Raw genomic sequence first — 18483 nt, 5'->3', positions numbered from 1 at the left:
AAAGAATGGTCGAACATTTGATATAAAAATGAAGCATATTTGTTACTTTCCCTGAACTAGAGTATTAATATGTATTCATGATATTTGTCTTTTAAAAGAATGATACCGTATTTACTTACATAGTTCAGGATATTATTTTCAATTATAATCTGTAAAAATATTTCCCATTATATAAAAAAGAAGATGTGTATATGATTGCCAATGAGACAACTGTCCACAAGAGACCAAAACGTCACAGACATTAATAACCCGAATAATTCAGTCCCTCCCCGTAATCGATCTCTCCTACTTGCGAGGTAGCGGAATATAACGACTGAATTATTCGGGTTAAGACATTAACAACAATAGGTCACCGTTCACGGACTTCGACAATAACAAAAATAATACATTTTTTTTTCATTTTTTTTTTACTAATTTAGGTTTTATACAAATACACCATTATTAGTACATAGTATTTACAAATATTATCATTTTTATTAACTAATCAATATTTTAACTCCCCAGAAAGAATTTCACCGAAATGGATAATATATCACAGGGAAATATTTTCCTCCGGATAAAAAAATAACAACAACTTCTGTAACATTTCCCACCCAGATGATATTTCGTCCGAATAGAATTTTGCTTTACATATCCACTAGACTAAACCCCACACAATGTCTCAGTTTGCAATTTGAAAGGGTTAACCTGTGGTGTGCCTCTAGGTGGCTATTTAAAACTCTTCTGTGTGAAGTACTGAAAGAGGTATGAAAAGCGCCATCTGTGTTAGCAAAAACAAAGAGACTTGACAGTTTTAAATGAACTTGGCACATTACAGACACAAAAGTAATACTTTAAAGCTAGATGCACATATTTAAGCTATTTCTTAACGTAAAGACTGGTTTTCCCGACAAGACTCCTCAATTACTAACAGCAGTCATGTCAAACAGATTGCACTAGTGTCGATGTTTTCAACAACGGTCCGTCTGTCAGAGCTGTCTGGCTGAACTTATCCCCTTGAAAGCACTTTATTCCCCTTAAATATAACAAGGAAATGTCCTTCTGGTGGTGGGATACAAAGTTTGAGTCCTACTGTTCATGTCTGTACAGTTGGCATTATAGTCTAGATGTAGCTAGATACCATAAATGTGTTCTCTCCCAACAAACATGACAAAAGGCAACATGGACCATGGTCAAGAGGGTGGTAAAGATATTTTGAACAAGGAAACACGTGTAATAAAAATCTCAAAAAATTTTCATGGAAAATAAAAATTTGGAAAAAACGAAGCAAGAGACATTAAGGAATTAATACATTTTGTACTTAATGTAATTACTCAGCCGTTCTTGGACTGGAGATTAGGTAATCACTATTAATGGACATGACGACCCCGCTGTCACCTCTGAACGTCCACAAGTAGCATCTGATTTGAAAAAAAATATCATTCATAGTCATTTGATAGCAATTTATATCCTGGGAACACATAATTAGTCACTGTTTTCTATTTCTAATGAAATGTGGGATAAGCACAAGAAATTAAGAGTGCCGACACGTAACACGAAAAGTAAATAAGGGGAAACACTAAGCACAAGAAATTAAATGTAAAAACACGAAAACACTTGAAACAAAAAGGCAGAAAATGTTGCACAAAAAATAACCCTTTACCACCCTCGGTTAAGATTCTGATTTACTATGTACAGTATAGATGTACAAGACTTATCGGCACTGGGTTATAGCCACACATACTTATCAAATTTGTATTTTTTGGTTAATCTATTTGCAGTAAACTCAATATATTTTTAGCCTGATGGTCTCAATGGGTCCTTTTTATTGCAGGTACTATATTTTTCATAAGATAGATAAGGCCAACCTTAAAAATATGTTTGTTTGCAGTTTTCCGACTGTACCTTCAGACTAAAGGGTCGGTAGGTAGGAAAAATATTTTATTTTATCAGCCAAAATACAGTTTAAACAAGCAGTTACACTAAACCAAGTTTCTTGTGAAGAAAAAACAAACATTTTAAAACAACAAACACTGGACATGCTGAAAACCAACATCAAATGAACAGGCATTTTCAGATAAAAAACTTTTTAACCAAAACTGAAACTTTAACATAGTGTCATTATCCAATTCATGACATAAAATATGGTATAATTATTAAATACTGGAACACTTATAAACAAGGAATGTCATTATGACTAGAACTGTTTTAAAGAAATATATTCAGACATGTATGCTTCTTGACTAGAATGTTTTCATGAGTAGAGTATTTTCATCAGAAAAATGTAGATATTAAAGAGTGTATTTTTAATAAAAAAAAAAATAACCATTGAATCTTCCTCAGGCTTAAATTAAAATATTGTTTGTTTGCCCTTTACCGACCGACCCTATCAATTCGTCCCGCCTGAAAATCTTTTATTTGTATTTACCAGCAAGATTTTATTTTATTTTATTTTTTCGTTCCTACCAAAAATCTTATATTTGTATTTCCCGCTCAAAACTTTTTTACCGGAATCCTCGGGTTTTATCTTTACGTATAAGGTCCAGTCCGTTTGGTATCACCTGAGCGTTTGACATGAACACTTGCATTTGAAGTTTCAAAGCATTTATTTGAAATCGATGTTGAACGCTTTCTGAAATAATGATATGAAGTACGTTACTCTGTACCTTTAAACTTAAAGAGCAGGGTTCATTTACAAAAAAGTTCGTTTGATACAAAAGTATTTACGTGTGTACAAACTAATTTGTAAACGGACTTTGTATTCTATGTAGGGATGGCCTTTTGTGATCCGCATATCAGAATGATTATGTTAACGATGCCGCTAAATTATTTATATCTGACATGAACCAAAAGTGGAGAATATCTGGCAGTAAAATCGCCAAGTTTTCCATACAGATCATTTATAAATGTGATGCAAAATACGTGACAATTGAGTTTTAAGTCTTATAGCATTTTTATTGGAAAAAAAGGCACACACGAAATTTGTAACACTCTAGGGACTTTTTCTACTAGTAATTTATGTCTGCCCGGACAAAGTTATCTCTTATATTTTTTTTTCAAAACTAATAGTCCCAGCGGAAAACTTATTTGCAAAAACAAACGGACAAAAAAATGACATTATGCAGATTTTGTATCTATAAAATAAAATATTTTACCTACCTGCCTACCCATGACAAATAATATACCGAGCAAAGTTATTTTTTTGGGGAAAAAAATAAAATATTTTACCTACCTACCTAACCTGTTTCAAAACATAGGGTCGGAAAAGGGCAAACAAACAATATTTTAATTTAGGCCTCAATTGAAAAAAAGGCAACTTGAAAAAAAAATATTAAGACATTCGACTGTTTTCATATTTCTAACAATATTTAATTACAATGTATATGTGATCCCGGGGGAGTTACTTCCTATATTTTTAGTGGTATGAGTGTGCCGCAAAACAGGTCACTTTTTCATACCCTGCTGGTTAGAACAGGGTCCCTTTTTCATGTCCTGCTGGTTAGAACAGGGCGCTTTTTCATGCCCTTCTGGTGAGAACAGGGTCTTTTTTTTAAACAAAGTATTTGTTTAGAACAGGATCGCTTATTGAACTGTTTAAAGATAGTCTAGAACCCGGGTCTAGAACTGCATCTATTTTATAAGGTCTAGAACAGGGTATACATTTTCTGAGCGTGTATAGAACAGGGTATGTTTTTAAATATTTTTGTTTAGAACAGGGTATGTTTTTCAGTGTTTTCTGGTTAGAACAGGGTATGATTTGGCAAGTGCTGTCGGCACAGTTATACTCGAAAGGATAGTCAGTAAACCCCCCCCCCCTCCCCCCCAACCCGGGTATGTGATAAGGTTATATTTTTGCCAGGCTTTAATGAAAACCAAAGAAATCCAAAGTTTTGGGTGAAATCCATAGCACCCCATTAAAAGTAAATGGTCTGTACTGAAATGATTTTAATGCATAAACAAAATTGGCAGCATAGCTCCTAAGGACATGTTTTACTTGAATTCACACAGGCCACACAGTTTGGGTATATTTAATATTGTAAGAAAGAGAATAATTGCAATGAGTGGGGCAGCCCCCCTTATCCTAAAGGAGCATACTCATTGCAATCGAAGATAGATTTAATATAGAGAGAGTATATTTATTTTTCAAGCTAACCATTCATTTTCTCTACATCTTTGTGTAGTTAGGGTTGCTTCTTATTGATTTGGCATGATCTATATCCATTAACATTTCAAATGAGCCCTTCCTCCGTACAGACGTGTTTACAGATATCCATGAAGATTTAAGTCACGGAGGAGTGGTTTCATCGATTCACAACAATTTGTAGAAAATATGCCATACTTCAAGCTGCTGTCGAATTATTTAACCACTGAAATTGGTTCCATAAAGCCAGGCTCCACAGATTCTGTACCCGATTTGTTTGAGACAGAATGGTTATCGTGTCAGTTATGAATATCCGCTGCATCATCGTCAATGATATCATCACACATCATTACATGTGCCTGAATCTGTATAAACAGTTTACTAATAAACTTTTTTGTTTGTTATTTGTCTTAAAATTGACACGAGACGACAGCGTAAAGTACTCCTCCGTGACTTCATGGATACCTGTAAACAATTTCCATGTGCTTTATCATTAAATGGTCACATGAACGCTTGACGGGAAGCTAAGAAAAAACGAACTTGAAATGCGTAATTGACCCAGACTTTAAATCATTTCCGGAAAGGACCCAAAGTTCCGGATCGCGTCAATAGAAGTATTAAAAAAAAATTCTTCAAATTTAAAGCAATAAAATTTTCACAGTCGGGAGGATTTTCAAGGGTCGGTCGGTAAACTGCAAACAAACAATATATTAATTTAAGCCTAAGATAAGAATTTTATTAATCTAATCAAGAACCCATAAAGGGCATCATTTTACAACACAATATATATATAGTGATTTTGCTAGCGCTGGCCATTTTCATCATTTACGAAATCGTTTCCATTAATTTCAAAATGACGAAAGTATTTCAAATCAATTTCATCACTTAAATTTGGAAAGTGTAAAAATATAATCGCAAGTAATTTTACCATGTTTACCCGTCTTCATGTTTCTCACAAGTTTATTACCCTCAGCTAATAAACATTTACAATGTACAACAGATAAAGATGTGATAACATTTAATTAATCTTCTAATGCAATCAGAAGGGTCACTAGTCCATTAACTATTAATAAACCTTATTATTGACCATCATAATTATTTCCCCAATAAAATCAGTCTGTCAGTATTTGAATTTTTCTTTCACAAGGCCAAGGACCATGATTTGCAGTTCATTTGTAGTAGTTTTGTCATTTAAACAAAATTGCTTTCCCCCTAACTGTTCACAATTAAGTCCCCTATCAATGAAGTCATCAGGAAAGAACAAAAACAGTGATGTCTGCATCACAAGGGAGAGACTAAAAAACGAGTGATGCTACATCACCAGGGAGTGACCAAAAAAAGTGGTGTGTGCATCACCAGGGAAGAACAAAAACAAATGATGTTTGCATCACCAGGGAGGGACCAAAACCAGTGATGCCTGCATCACCAGGGAAGGACTAAAACCGGAAATGTCTGCATCATCAGGAAGGGACCAAAACAATGATGTCTGCATCACCAGGGAGGGACCAAACTGTGCGACACCAGAGAGGGACTAAATCCAGTGATGTCTGCATCACCAGGGAGAGACCAAAACCAGTGATGTCTGCATCACCAGGGAGGGACTAAAACCAGTTGTGTCTGCATCATTAGGAAAGGACTAAAACTGGTAATATCTGCATCACCAGGGAGGGACTTAAACCAGTGATTTCTGTATCACAGGGGAGGGACTTAAACCAGTGATGTCTGCATCACCAGGGAGGGACAAAAAACTGATGTCTGCATCACCAGGGAGGGACAAAAACCAGTGATGTCTGCATCACCAGGGAGGGACTAAAACCAGTGATGTCTGCATCATCAGGGAGGGACTAAAACCAGTGATGTCTGCATCACAAGGGAGGGACCAAAACCAGTGATGTCTGCATCACCAGGGAGGAACAAAAAATTGTGATGTCTGCATCACTAGGGAGGGACTAAAACCAGTGATGTCTGCATCACCAGGGAGGGACCAAAACCAGTGATGTCTGCATCACCAGGGAGTAACAAAAAATTGTGATGTCTGCATCACTAGGGAGGGACTAAAACCAGTGATGTCTGCATCGCCAGGGAGGGACAAAAAACAGTGATGTCTGCATCACCAGGGAGGGACTAAAACCAGTGACGTCTGCATCACCAGATCACCAGGGAGACTAAAACCAGTAATGTCTGCATCACCAGCAAGGGACTAAAACCAGTGATGTCTGCATCATCAGGTAGGGACTAAAACCAGTGATGTCTGCATCACCAGGGAGTGACCAAAAAAAGTGGTGTGTGCATCACCAGGGAGGGACAAAAACAAATGATGTTTGCATCACCAGGGAGGGACAAAAACCAGTGATGCCTGCATCACCAGGGAAGGACTAAAACCGGAAATGTCTGCATCATCAGGAAAGGACCAAAAACAATGTCTGCATCACCAGGGAGGGACCAAACTGTGCGACACCAGAGAGGGACTAAATCCAGTGATGTCTGCATCACCAGGGAGAGACCAACACCAGTGATGTCTGCATCACCAGGGAGGGACTAAAACCAGTTGTGTCTGCATCATTAGGAAAGGACTAAAACTGGTAATATCTGCATCACCAGGGAGGGAATTAAACCAGTGATTTCTGTATCACAGGGGAGGGACTTAAACAAGTGATGTCTGCATCACCAGGGAGGGACAAAAACTGATGTCTGCATCACCAGGGAGGGACTAAAACCAGTGATGTCTGCATCACCAGGGAGGGACTATAACCAGTGATGTCTGCATCATCAGGGAGGGACTAAAACCAGTGATGTCTGCATCCCCAGGGAGGGAAGAAACCACAGTGATGTCTGCATCACCAGGGAGGGACTAAAACCAGTGATATCTGCATCACCAGGGAGGGACTAAAACCAGTGATGTCTGCATCACAAGGGAGGGACCAAAACCAATGATGTCTGCATCACCAGGGAGGAACAAAAAATTGTGATGTCTGCATCACTAGGGAGGGACTAAAACCAGTGATGTCTGCATCACCAGGGAGGGACAGAAAACAGTGATGTCTGCATCACCAGGGAGGGACTAAAACCAGTGACGTCTGCATCACCAGGGAGGGATTAAAACAGTGATGTCTGCATCACCAGGGAGGGACCAAAAAAAGTGGTGTGTGCATCACCAGGGAGGGACAAAAACAAATGATGTTTGCATCACCAGGGAGGGACAAAAACCAGTGATGCCTGCATCACCAGGGAAGGACTAAAACCGGAAATGTCTGCATCATCAGGAAAGGACCAAAAACAATGTCTGCATCACCAGGGAAGGACCAAACTGTGCGACACCAGAGAGACTCTAAATCCAGTGATGTCTGCATCACCAGGGAGAGACCAACACCAGTGATGTCTGCATCACCAGGGAGGGACTAAAACCAGTTGTGTCTGCATCATTAGGAAAGGACTAAAACTGGTAATATCTGCATCACCAGGGAGGGACTTAAACCAGTGATTTCTGTATCACAGGGGAGGGACTTACACAATTGATGTCTGCATCACTAGGGAGGGACAAAAACTGATGTCTGCATCACCAGGGAGGGACTAAAACCAGTGATGTCTGCATCACCAGGGAGGGACTAAAACCAGTGATGTCTGCATCATCAGGGAGGGACTAAAACCAGTGATGTCTGCATCCCCAGGGAGGGAAGAAACCACAGTGATGTCTGCATCACCAGGGAGGGACTAAAACCAGTGATATCTGCATCACCAGGGAGGGACTAAAACCAGTGATGTCTGCATCACAAGGGAGGGACCAAAACCAGTGATGTCTGCATCACCAGGGAGGAACAAAAAATTGTGATGTCTGCATCACTAGGGAGGGACTAAAACCAGTGATGTCTGCATCACCAGGGAGGGACAGAAAACAGTGATGTCTGCATCACCAGGGAGGGACTAAAACCAGTGACGTCTGCATCACCAGGGAGGGATTAAAACAGTGATGTCTGCATCACCAGGGAGGGACTAAAACCAGTGATGTCTGCATCACCAGCAAGGAACTAAAACCAGTGATGTCTTCATCATCAGGGAGGGACTAAAACAAGTGATGTCTGCATCACCAGCAAGGAACTAAAACCAGTGATGTCTGCATCATCAGGGAGGGACTAAAACCAGTGATATCTGCATCACCAGGGAGGGACTAAAACCAGTGATGTCTGCATCACAAGGGAGGGACCAAAACCAGTGATGTCTGCATCACCAGAGAGGGAGAAAAAACAGTGATGTCTGCATCACCAGGGAGGGACTAAAACCAGTGATGTCTGCATCACCAGGGAGGGACTAAAACCAGTGATGTCTGCATCACAAGGGGGGAGTAAAACCAGTGACTTCTGCATCACCAGGGAGGGACAAAAACAGTGATGTCTGAATCACCATGGAGGGACTAAAACCAGTGATGTCTGCATCACCAGGGAGGGACAAAAAACAGTGATGTCTGCATCACCAGGGAGGGACAAAAAACTGATGGATGCATTATCAGGGAGGGACTAAAACCAGTGATGTCTGCATCACCAGGGAGGGACAAAAAAACAGTGATGTCTGCATCACCAGGAAAGTACTAAAACCAGTGATGTCTGCATCACCAGGGAGGAACTAAAACCAGTGATGTCTGCATCATCAGGGAGGGACTAAAACCAGTGATGTCTGCATCACCAGGGAGGGAACAAACCACAGTGATGTCTGCATCACCAGGGAGGGACTAAAACCAGTGATATCTGCATCAACAGGGAGGTACTAAAACCAGTGATGTCTACATCATCACAAGGGAGGGACCAATACCAGTGATGTCTGCATCACCAGGGAGGGACTGAAACCAGTGATGTCTGCATCACCACTTAATCCAGACATCTTTACATTCTCACATTTCTCCCCATTTGAATTTTAGTTTGTGCTTTTGAGGGTATAATTTATTAGTAGATAATGAATTGAAAGTTGGTCTTTTCACTTTTTATTATTGGTTGTAACTACAAGAGTTTTCTTTATGAATTCTGATTGTCTTTTTGAAATATGTCTGCATCACAAGGGAGGGACCAAAACCAGTGATGTCTGCATCACCAGTGAGGGTCAAAAAATTGTGATGTCTGCATCACCAGGGAGGGACTAAAACCAGTGATGTCTGCATCACCAGGGAAGGACTAAAACCAGTGACGTCTGCATCACCAGGGAGGGATTAAAACAGTGATGTCTGCATCACCAGGGAGGGACTAAAACCACTGATGTCTGCATCACCAGGGAGGGACAAAAAACAGTGATGTCTGCATCACCAGGGAGGGACTAAAACCAGTGATGTCTGCATCACCAGCAAGGGACTAAAACCAGTGATGTCTGCATCACCGGGGAGGGACTAAAACCAGTGATGTCTGCATCACCAGGGAGGGAACAAACCACAGTGATGTCTGCATCATCAGGGAGGGACTTTTTAAAAACCAGTGATATCTGCATCACCAGGGAGGAACTAAAACCAGTGATGTCTGCATCACAAGGGAGGGACCAAAACCAGTGATGTCTGCATCACCAGGGAGGGAAGAAACCACAGTGATGTCTGCATCACCAGGAAGGGACTAAAACCAGTGATGTCTGCATCACCAGGGAGGGACAAAAAACCGTGATGTCTGCATCACCAGGGAGGGACAAAAACCAGTGACGTCTGCATCACCAGGGAGGGACAAAAACAGTTATGTCTGCATCACCAGGGAGGGACTAAAACTAGTGATGTTTGCATCACCAGGGAGGGACAAAAACAGTGATGTCTGCATCATCAGGGAGGGACTTAAACCATGATGTCTGCATCACCAGGGAGGGACAAAAAACAGTGATGACTGCATCATCAGGGAGGGACAAAAACCGTGAAGTCTGCATCACCAGGGAGGGACAAACAACAGTGATGTCTGCATCATTAGGGAGGGACTGAAACCAGTGATGTCTGCATCACCAGGGAGTGACTAAAACCAGTAATGTCTGCATCATCAGGGAGGGACTAAAACCACTGATGTCTGCATCACCAGGGAGGGACAAAAAACAGTGATGTCTGCATCACCAGGGAGGGACTAAAACCAGTGATGTCTGCATCACCAGCAAGGGACTAAAACCAGTGATGTCTGCATCACCGGGGAGGGACTAAAACCAGTGATGTCTGCATCACCAGGGAGGGAACAAACCACAGTGATGTCTGCATCATCAGGGAGGGACTTTTTAAAAACCAGTGATATCTGCATCACCAGGGAGGAACTAAAACCAGTGATGTCTGCATCACAAGGGAGGGACCAAAACCAGTGATGTCTGCATCACCAGGGAGGGAAGAAACCACAGTGATGTCTGCATCACCAGGAAGGGACTAAAACCAGTGATGTCTGCATCACCAGGGAGGGACAAAAAACCGTGATGTCTGCATCACCAGGGAGGGACTAAAACCAGTGACGTCTGCATCACCAGGGAGGGACAAAAACAGTTATGTCTGCATCACCAGGGAGGGACTAAAACTAGTGATGTTTGCATCACCAGGGAGGGACAAAAACAGTGATGTCTGCATCATCAGGGAGGGACTTAAACCATGATGTCTGCATCACCAGGGAGGGACAAAAAACAGTGATGACTGCATCATCAGGGAGGGACAAAAACCGTGAAGTCTGCATCACCAGGGAGGGACAAACAACAGTGATGTCTGCATCATTAGGGAGGGACTGAAACCAGTGATGTCTGCATCACCAGGGAGTGACTAAAACCAGTAATGTCTGCATCATCAGGGAGGGACTAAAACCAGTGATGTCTGCATCACCAGGGAGGGAAAAAACCACAGTGATGTCTGCATCACCAGGGAGGGACTAAAACCAGTGATATCTTCATCACCAGGGAGGGACTAAAACCAGTGATGTCTGCATCATCACAAGGGAGGGACCAATACTAGTGATGTCTGCATCACCAGGGAGGGACTAACACCTGTAATGTCTGCATCATCAGGGAGGGACCAAATCCAGTGATGTCTGCATCGCCAGGGAGGGACTAAAACCAGTGATGTCTGCATCACTAAGGAGGGACTAAAACAGTAATGTCTGCATCACCAGGGAGGGACTAAAACAATGATGCCTGCATCACCAGGGAGGGACCAAAACTAGTGATGTCTGCATCACCAGGGAGGGACTAAAACCAGTGATGTCTGCATCACCAGGGAGGGACTAAAACTATTGTGTCTGCATCACCAGAGAGGGACCAAACCACAGTGATGTCTGCATCACCAGGGGGGACTTAAACCAGTGATGTCTGCATCACAAGGAGGGATCAAAACCAGTGATGTCTGTATCACCAGGGAGGGACTAACACCTGTGATGTCTGCATCACCAGGGAGGGACAAAAAACAGTGATGTCTTCATCACCAGGGAGGGACCAAACTACAGTGATGTCTGCATCACCAGGGAAGGACCAAAACCAGTGATGTCTGCTTCCCCAGGGAGGGACTAAAACAGTGATGTCTGCATCACCAGGGAGGGACTAAAACAGTGATGTCTGCATCATCAGGGAGGAATAAAACCAGTGATGTCTGCATCATCAGTGAGGGACCAAACCACAGTGATTTTTGCATCACCAGGGAGGGAATAACACCAGTGATGTCTGCATCACCAGGGAGGGACTGAAACCAGTGATGTCTGCATCACCACTCAATCCAGACATCTTTACATCCCCATTTGAATTTTAGTTTGTGTTTTTGAGGGTATAATTTATTAGTAGATAATGAGTTGAAAGTTGGTCTTTTCATTTTTTATTATTGGTTGTAACTACAACAGTTTTCTTTATGAATTCTGATTGTCTCTTTGAAATATATCTTCTGCCACTTTTCCTCATTGCATTTAACATTAGGGAGCTCAGTATTTAGTGGTATGAACAATGTTTGAAATACAATGACATGAACTGTAAAATCAAAAACTCAAGCTTCCCGAGGAAAAGGAAAATGAACAAAAGAGTAATCAAGTGGAGGCAAAGTCCACAAAACCATAGGAAATAATATATTCAACTAGAAAAGAGGGAGTAAACTCTGGAAATTAAAGCAGTTTCTAATCTCCATGTTTACATTTTTGACTGTTTGTAATCTTGAACTACCTCTATTTGCAATCTTGAACTATCTATATCTCTTGTTTGCAATCTTTAACTACCTCTTGTTTGCAATCTTGAACTATTTAGATCTCTTGTTTGCAATCTTGAACAATCTATATCTCTTGTTTGTAATCTTGAACTCTCTGTTATTTGGATCTTGATGAACTCTGTCTGTCATGTTACAATTACTAGATCAAAACCTTATTGTTCATCTAATTTTTAGTCATTTTAAGACCTACACCTGTACCTTTGCACAACATTACATTAAAATTGGTAACATCGAGCATGACGCTAAACAATATTTCCTACCTATCTTTTTGGTAAGTTTTATATGCAGATATAAGAAGATGTGGTACTAGTGCAAATGAGACAACCTTTATTACTAAGAGAGAAACCATTACAGGTTAAAGCACCACATTCAACACAGAGCCTTGGCTGACCGAATAACAAGTCATAAAGGGCCCCAATAACGAATAGTGTAAAACCATCATCAAACAGAAAAACCAACAGTCTAATCTATTCTATATAAAATAACAAATATGGTTGATCATGGCAAAAAATTTGAATGCCAAATACTCAGTCTAAACCAAGGACTCTTACTTAGCCTGGTATCTGCTATATGTTGTATACTGCTGTCTGCATGGTCTATGATTTTACACAACATACAAAATAACTGATTGCTCATGCAACATTATATTATTCTATGTTTTTGGTTGCATCATAGTATTCCCTTGGCCATGAGGTAATGAAAGCCTTTTAATATTTTCACTGCTTTCTCATGTTTTTAACACTGCCAAAAAAATATATACAGAGTTAACTGAAGTACGTTCATTATAATTTTTAGAAACTAATTTAAATATGAATCATAACTTTTTTTGCTATCTATATAAACCTTAGTAACTGTCCTTAGGCTACTAATGCTTTTAGGTCTTTTATCATGCAGTGCATACAAAATTCTCAAAAATTCATTTTCACCTGTATATAATATTATTTCATATTTTTCTACAGGGATGATTCCAGGTGTTTTCAAATGGGTCCCTTGAACATCAAATTGGGAATTTTTATTCTAATTGGGAATTTTTCAAGCATAAAATCTAAGACGAAATAACATTATATTCCTGTAAAAACGAAAAATTTATACTATTAAGTTTAACCTGTACACTGATGTTCATGTAAGTTGTAACATTTTGAATAATTCTGGATGGGCTACTGTTATTACATGAATATCATTGAACATGATGCACTAGTCTACCATCTTAGCTATAGTTACCTAGGCCTATTACAAAAACATATATTTCAGCTAACATAAACCACTGAAAAAAATCATTCATCGGGTATTTTTTCAACAGCAGGTCATCTCTATAAATTTACCTTGATTCAAATGGATATCAAATTGAACTGGTCAATTGTCGAATTCAGAAAAGCAATTACAAAAGTTCAAAGATAAGATATTGAAAGCATTGAACCGTTTTTTTTAAAAATTATTTGGATCATCTTCAAAACTTTTGAAATAGTTCCATAATGATGACATCGTATTTCACGAATGGTCTATCATCAACATTATTTTCAAAAAAAAAAACGCTCAAACTTTTGAGGAAATAATTCCTTTTACAAAACATGTTATATCAAAATTTGAATTTGCTCTCTGCCGAGCTCTGCTTTGACACCCATTTTTATCAACTTGCTGGGCGATCTGCTTTTACAAGATCGAATACTCCCATTACATATTAATCAATTGAATTCGGCTGCTAAAATTGTTTGCCACATGTTGAAATAATTAAATCGTTGTTAATAAATGTGATCGTAAACAGCATTCTTATCTGGATTTTAAAACGTTTTGACAACAAACTATGCAAAAATATAGTTGCCTTAATCAGTGACAGAAACTTTTTCGGAAATATTGATTTTTATTTTATTTTCCTGAATTGGGAATTCATTTTCATGTACATTTTTTTGGGGCCGCTGGTCGATTTAAGGGCCGCTAAGCGGCCCTAAACTATATAGTGGAATCATCCCTGTTCTACAACTGATTCTTCCCTCATTTTGGGAAAGTATGTTCAGTTGTCCAATCACACTGCTAAGATACATTGACTTAGGTAGGGTACACAAAAGATCAACCTAAATTCCAGAATGCTAATACAATCATGCCACCTTCTAGTACATCATTGTACATATGAAGGTACTGTAAATTGAGAATTAATTGATCAATGCAAAAAATCTGACCATGTTAGGTTTACAATAATAAAAAAAAACTTGCATTCATTAATTCAGTAGCAATTTTCCTTCATAAACTTTTTTCAATCACATTGTCAATTTTGCCAGCACTTCGTCAAAGACTTGAAATGATAAATGCTTGCTTTAAGTAAAAATAAGGCCAAATAAAAATATATGTGTGGTTCTAGTTACCCTATCTACCCTACTTTTTAGTCTTTATATTAGCCTACCCTAAAGATTTTTTTGTCATTTTCCCTACAACACTGTTAAAGTCAGAATGTTGCTCCCATAGACTCAAGGTAAATAAAAAATGTAAAATAAAAAAAAAATCCCTTCCTACATGTACCTACCCTGACATTTTTTCAGATGTAACTGGAACCACACATACTTTTTTATTTGTCCTAAACAGTACTATTACTGGGAAGGAATGTTATATAATGAAATAATATTTATATTTTTATATTTCAGGTATCTCTGCTATAAAGAACAGTAAAGTGTATACCAACAACCAATATCAAGATGTAGTTAGCAAGGTTTAAGGTAAAGCTGCATAGGTAATGGAGTCAGCGAAATGTCATTTGATTCAGCCATGGTTCACTATAGTTCCGAAGACAACAAGCCATGCTGCAAGTTCTGTGGTAAAAAGTTTGCCCAGTCGAGCTACATTAAGGCTCATATGAGACTACATACCGGTGAAAAGCCATTTGCCTGCTCATTTTGTCCAAAAAGATTTAGTGACTGTAGCAACTGGAAGAAACATGAACGTATTCATATTCGTCAACTTGGAATTAAAGTCGATACACCTCCCCCACCTCAAAGAACTGAGTCCTCAAAATCTAAACCAGTTTTAATTTCTCCACCAATTAAGGTAAAACAAGAACAGATAGTTGGGTTTCAGTGCAAACTTTGTGGTAAAGCTTTCGCCAACGCCAGTAGCTTGACAACACATAAAAGAATACATAGTGGAGAGCGACCCTACCGTTGTGGAATTTGTGGCAAATCATTTACACAGATAGGAACACTTAGAACTCACGAACGTGTTCATACAGGAGAAAAACCTTACATTTGTAAAATTTGTGGTCAGACATTTGCACAAAGTGGAAGTTTTCGCATGCACGAACGCAGGCACATGATGGAAATGTTACACCAATGTCCGCTATGTCCAATTAAATTTGCAAATTATGAAGATGCCAAACGTCACCTAGCAACCCATTCAGAAATGGCAGAGTCCAAAATGGCAGAGGGATCCCAGGGTACTGGGGAATCACCAGATGCCTTATCACCACACATTGATACATTTTCACCGAGAAGCAGTCATGCAGATCAAGTCTCGTCTCCTCTATTTCCATTTCCACCACAGATACCAACATTTGTGACAGCAGGATCTGTCTGTTTACCAGTTAGTTTAACCACAAACAGCAACATACCAACACCGGTCAGCATTTTACAGTCACAAGCATTAAATTTACAAGCCAGATCTTTTGCTGAGTTTTACCATAAACCATTCACCCCAAATATGGGCATGTCTGTTGCTGACCGTGTAGCCAATGAAAACAGTGACACTGATGTTGTTAGTACAACTACTTGTCGGAACAGAAAATATAGTTCCGACTCTCATACTTCCAGATCTATGTCTACCCCTGATGGAACGAACCATAATGAGGATACTAAAAAAACCAACATGGATTCAGATGCTTACATTAATGAAATTAACCATAAAACATCTGAAAACTCCAGCGTAACCAGTGAGCACTCTGATAATGTTGGCAGCGATGAACCTGGCATGATAAATCGTACAAATCTACATTCAAAGCTACGTGGATCATCAAACTCAAGAAAGCAGAGGTATCCACAAAGAAGATACAGTTCAAGTGTCACCATGGATCCTGTCACATCAACTCAACCCAGTACCAGTTACATATCAGTTGAAACCAGTTCAAATATGTCCGGGGAGATGACCGAGGATGAAGGAAGAGATGAGGTCAACACGTCACAGAAGCAGTATCGTTGTAATCATTGTCATATTATTTATGAAGATTGTACACTTTACCTGCTTCACAATGGGTTTCATTCACATGATACTGACCCATTTAAATGTGTCATCTGCCGAAAGTCCTGTCGAGACAGGATTGAATTTAATTGTCATTTGACCAGTCATCTGAAGTAGTTTTAATTTTAAAATGTTGAAATTAAAATTAGCGAATTTATTTTTTCAGATTTAATAATATTGTATTAAATTCTTCAAGTGCCATTTGACCATCATTGAAAACCAATTTGAATTTCATCTGTGCTTAGTTGTAACCATGATAAAAGAGATTATATTTTTAGCAGATATTTAAATGGTATTTCTTTGAGTTTTAACATTTAAGTGTTGCATAATTGAAAGTTAATTATTTAAATTGAATATGTATTTTTGAAACCTTTACAAAAATCATAACTACTATTGCTAAAATTTACAAAATTTGTCGAAAATTTTAAAATGTACGATTTGGATAATCAAATTTTTCAGAATATTCATATTTAAGATATTACTCACAGTTTTTCAATTTAAATCTAATTATTTCAATTGCTTTGTGAATTTAAAGTACTTTTAAGAGATTTAGTAAGGGGAGACAATTTTTGATTTTACATAAGAGTTGTTTCCCTTTAAACAGAAGGAAATATTGTATTACAATGGATATTTGATACTTATGGGGTACTACTACCTTAGTTGTGCCTACGTATTCTCAGCTTTAAATTGTGAATTATGTATTATTAATGTTGTTTGTAGTTTAGGGACCATATGTCGTAGTTGTGATATTAGTGTATTTTTACAGCATTAAAATGGCAATGTTTTGTGCAAAAGGGTAGCTGTGTAGAATTTTTTTTTTATTAATAATGTACGTTTATCATTTACATACATAAACCATTCATATATTCATTTCAATTCTTGATATTAACGATCTGATTTATTTATGGTAAATGTCAATTTCTATGGATAACTAAAATAATTTACATGTAGAAAAACCTAAAAATAGAACATTTATTGTTAAAAATAGATTTATTTTATTTCCTTATGGTCAAAGTTGATTAACTATTTTTTTTCTATCAACCCAAACATAATCTTTTATTCCTGTAATTCAAGCTTGTTTTTTTAATATATTTGTTTTATATGATCTGATACATGTATATCATATAAAAAATTCATCAACCTCATTTTGAAAATTTTTATTCTTACCAATAGATCTTGACCATGTTGACATGGCTTAATGTGTTAGATGTATCGGTAATATTTTTGGATGATGATTATTGTAATATGTCATGTTGTCAAAATGTCGCCAGTCATTTCAGTATTTTATTGTTACAAAAATGTACTTAATTTTTAAATTGGATATGTTGTGCTTGTTGAATATACAACAGCTTTTTTGCAACATGGCTTCCATTGTAGACTGACTGTTGTATTTCATGTTTTATTGATTGCCATTTGCTGCATATAGATGCCAAAAGAAAATATGTTACTGGATACAAATATAATTTATGAGTATGTTGATGAGGGGGAAATGGGGGGGGGGGGGGGGGGGGGGGGGGTGTTACAGATTAAATAGAGAGTACTTGGCAAAAAATATAAAGAATAGAGAAAACTGAACCCCTCCCCCCCACCAAAAAAAATGAAAAAAAGAAGAAGAGAAATTTTTAATTGTGAAGTATGCAGTTGCTTGTCTCATTTCTTTGGAGATTAATTACGGTAAACATATCTCAGTTTAACTAGTTTATTACATCTTAGTTCACTTTGTTGCTGGATTGCTGTCTCAGAATAAATGGCGAAATATGAATCAATAGAAATTATAGTGCTCTATCATCTATGTCTTTGATAATTAACAATTGGCCAGTATATATGTTAATGTTTAGGCTAAGAAAAAATGCATTATGCTCTAAGTATTGGAAAATTGGTATCATCTTATTTGATGAATTTTTGTTTGTTTTTTCAAACTTTTGAAGTCTGTGCATGTGTCTTTTTGAATTTTCATGCCTCTTTTGGTTAATCTTGAAATCAATTTAAA

General features: G+C 38.3%; 1 protein-coding gene across 1 annotated transcript; it reads left to right on the top strand.

Moving 5' to 3' along the window:
- The first annotated feature begins 727 nt into the window (after positions 1 to 727).
- On the top strand, positions 728 to 18045 carry LOC139495662 (zinc finger protein 271-like). The gene is made up of 2 exons (XM_071283967.1): positions 728 to 825; positions 14912 to 18045. The coding sequence occupies exon 2, from the start codon at positions 15015 to 15017 to the stop codon at positions 16608 to 16610; it is 1596 nt and encodes a 531-aa protein (XP_071140068.1). The 5' UTR covers positions 728 to 825; positions 14912 to 15014; the 3' UTR covers positions 16611 to 18045.
- The last annotated feature ends 438 nt before the right edge of the window (positions 18046 to 18483 follow it).

Source organism: Mytilus edulis, chromosome 11, assembly GCF_963676685.1.
Source record: "Mytilus edulis chromosome 11, xbMytEdul2.2, whole genome shotgun sequence".
NCBI lineage: Eukaryota > Metazoa > Mollusca > Bivalvia > Mytilida > Mytilidae > Mytilus > Mytilus edulis.
The sequence above is the reverse complement of the archived record's forward strand: the minus strand, read 5'-3'. Positions and strand labels throughout refer to the sequence as shown.

Bases quoted from the DNA above. Each gene is read 5' to 3' on its own strand.
- LOC139495662 (XM_071283967.1), top strand. From the start codon at position 15,015: ATGTCATTTGATTCAGCCATGGTTCACTATAGTTCCGAAGACAACAAG.